Source organism: Antrostomus carolinensis, unplaced genomic scaffold (genome assembly GCF_000700745.2).
Source record: "Antrostomus carolinensis isolate BGI_N321 unplaced genomic scaffold, ASM70074v2 scaffold21862, whole genome shotgun sequence".
Lineage (NCBI taxonomy): Eukaryota > Metazoa > Chordata > Aves > Caprimulgiformes > Caprimulgidae > Antrostomus > Antrostomus carolinensis.
Window position 1 is genome coordinate 4,167 of NW_010300437.1, and position 2,552 is coordinate 6,718.

General features: G+C 36.9%; 1 protein-coding gene across 1 annotated transcript; it reads left to right on the plus strand.

Annotated features, from left to right (window-relative positions):
* Positions 1 to 487: 487 nt before the first annotated feature.
* Positions 488 to 2,086, plus strand: LOC104521215 (dynein heavy chain 5, axonemal-like; the record flags this gene model as incomplete). Its single annotated transcript, XM_010163144.1, has 2 exons — positions 488 to 675; positions 1,892 to 2,086. Coding segments are annotated over 2 exons (383 nt in total), but the record flags the coding sequence as incomplete, so codon positions are not given.
* Between the last annotated feature and the right edge of the window lie 466 nt (positions 2,087 to 2,552).

Genomic DNA, 2,552 nt, shown 5'->3' on the forward strand with positions numbered 1-2,552 from the left:
TCAGATTCCTCCCTCTGGAGCAGCAGGATGCTATTCTCCAACAATTTTTGACCTATGAATTAATTGTTATAAAATGCTACAATGTTTCTGTCACAAATGTAGTGATTGCTGACTCTGTGCTTTTCATTTAGGTAGGTGTCTCTCAAGCTCATCATTGGCAATTTCACCCGCTCTATCCATGCTATATGCATGTTTATGCTTCTAGGTGCTATATACGATATTATTGAACATTTTCTGCCTTATGGTTGCTGTAAGACTGTAGGATTCTTTGTAAAGAAGTTTGTATATCTTTCTTCCAAGGGGTAGTTCTTTTTCTGGGTGTCATTAATGCACAGCCCAATTTATTTTGAGTTCTTACCTCTCATTTTACTCTGTGTTCATACTCTCTGTTCTTATCATGTTATAGTAAGTTATAGAACATGCTATATTTTATATATAAATTATTTTTGTTTGATCTGATGTTTTAACCAAATATTTTTCTTTTTAGGTTTAGCCCAATCAGGTGCATGGGGTTGCTTTGATGAATTTAACCGCATTGAACTTCCAGTTTTATCAGTAGCCGCTCAGCAGATATATATTGTACTTCAGTGTAAGAAAAATAAGAAACCTCAGTTTGTTTTCACTGATGGCGATGTTGTTGACATGGACAGAGAATTTGGTATATTTCTGACTATGGTATGTGTGTGAATACGAGTAAATGGCATAATTGTGAAAAATCTTTCAGATTTTATTTCCCATTTAAATTTCCCTGTTGAAATCATTGGAACTGTCTGCTAGAAAATAGTGATTGCAATTTGAACGATAATTTGGTCTAATAATAATGATGATATTTTCTCTTCCCCATATTTTTAACTGGAACTTATGACTTGAGGTATGCAATTATCATTAACTACATATTTTAAGAGCTTTTTTAGTTGAATATTTGACAGATTGAGACTAAACCCAACCATCTCATATTTTTAGTCAAAGTCTGTCAAAATAAAACAGAAGTAATTGACCGGTGCAAGGACTACTTTAGTTGTTCTGGTCAGTATTTCACTGCTTATAAAGAACTTTTGACCACAGTCCTTCTGTATGACAGCATAAAGGAAACCACCCTCACTCTGGTTCACTGGCCTCCTGAAGATTTATCTTTGGTGCTTGTGGACTGCTTCTAGCAGTGCAGGAGGCAAAGAAGCAGGAAAGCGTAACAGTACCTTAAAAACCTCTTGATATCTCCCCCTCCTTAGCTGTAGGCTACATACTCACAAGTCCGAATGGAAGCATTTGACTTTGTTTCAAGGTTTCCTACCTTTGAAAAGGTGCTAATGTTTCCGCTTTAATTCAAAAAAGAGGAAAAAAATAGTGGCATACAAAGGCCGATGGGCAGGCAGTTTGAAAACAGCTGGAAGAATTTAGGAAGTTATCGCTGCATAGCCAGCGACTACTGTTCTCACAGCTGAACCATGCAGTAGTCACATGAATGACTTAAACATCTTCAGTGAAAGGTCAGATCCCTTAGTTTAAATTATATTCAGTAATGGCTTGCGCTGCTCGACTGACATTGCACTGAAGTGGTCTGGGAAGGCTCAGGAGGGACAGTAACCTCCAGCACGGGAACACTATCAAGACCCAGAGGAATTAACCATTTAAAACAGATCCAGGAAGATGTGTAAGTGCTTGTCTGTCTATGTGTGTCTTAGGCATCTCCAAATAACATGTGTGATACCACATCCTTCATGAACTGCAGTATTTACGCAACTGTGTAGTGATGTGCAGCTGTGACATGCTCAATTTATCCCTTTTAATCTGACACGTGCTCCTGTGCTTTCCAAATAATTATCAGAAAAGACAAACCTTCCTATCCTGCTTTCATTTTTTAATATTTTATCTTATATTTTGCGATTTTCAGAACCCTGGCTATGCAGGACGACAGGAACTTCCAGAAAATCTGAAGATTCAGTTTCGCACAGTTGCTATGATGGTGCCTGACCGTAGCATTATTATGCGAGTGAAGCTGGCAAGTGCTGGTTTCCGAGACAACCAAGTCCTTAGTCGAAAATTCTATACACTCTACAAACTCTGTGAAGAGCAGTTATCTAAACAGGTAAAATAAATATTTATCCAACTGTAAACTGTCACTGGAAGGGCATGTAGAAATTATATTTTAATAGAATATATAATCATGAACCTATTCATTTTTTAGAATTTTCAGTTTCAAGTTCTAGAAACAGTCTGCAATCATCACATTTTTATTTTTCAAACTAATTTGTGTAGTAATGGAAGTTTGATTTGTGAATTTTAAACAGAGTGCAGTTACTGGTAAAGTTATGAGGAACAGTGTACAGTGCTCTGCTGAACTTTGTATAAGAAACATTTTCAGCCCCCTCACTTATGAAGACTAGAACTATTGGAGAGACAGTGTAAGAATTGTAAATAACTGAAGAGTGCCTAGAAGCTGCTGTTTTGTTGAGTGCTTCTAGGTGCTATTCTGATTGGTATAGGCTATTTAAGCAGAAACAAAGGGTAAATCTGCTTTTAAGAACACAACTAGTTGTTGCCTTTTGCCAACA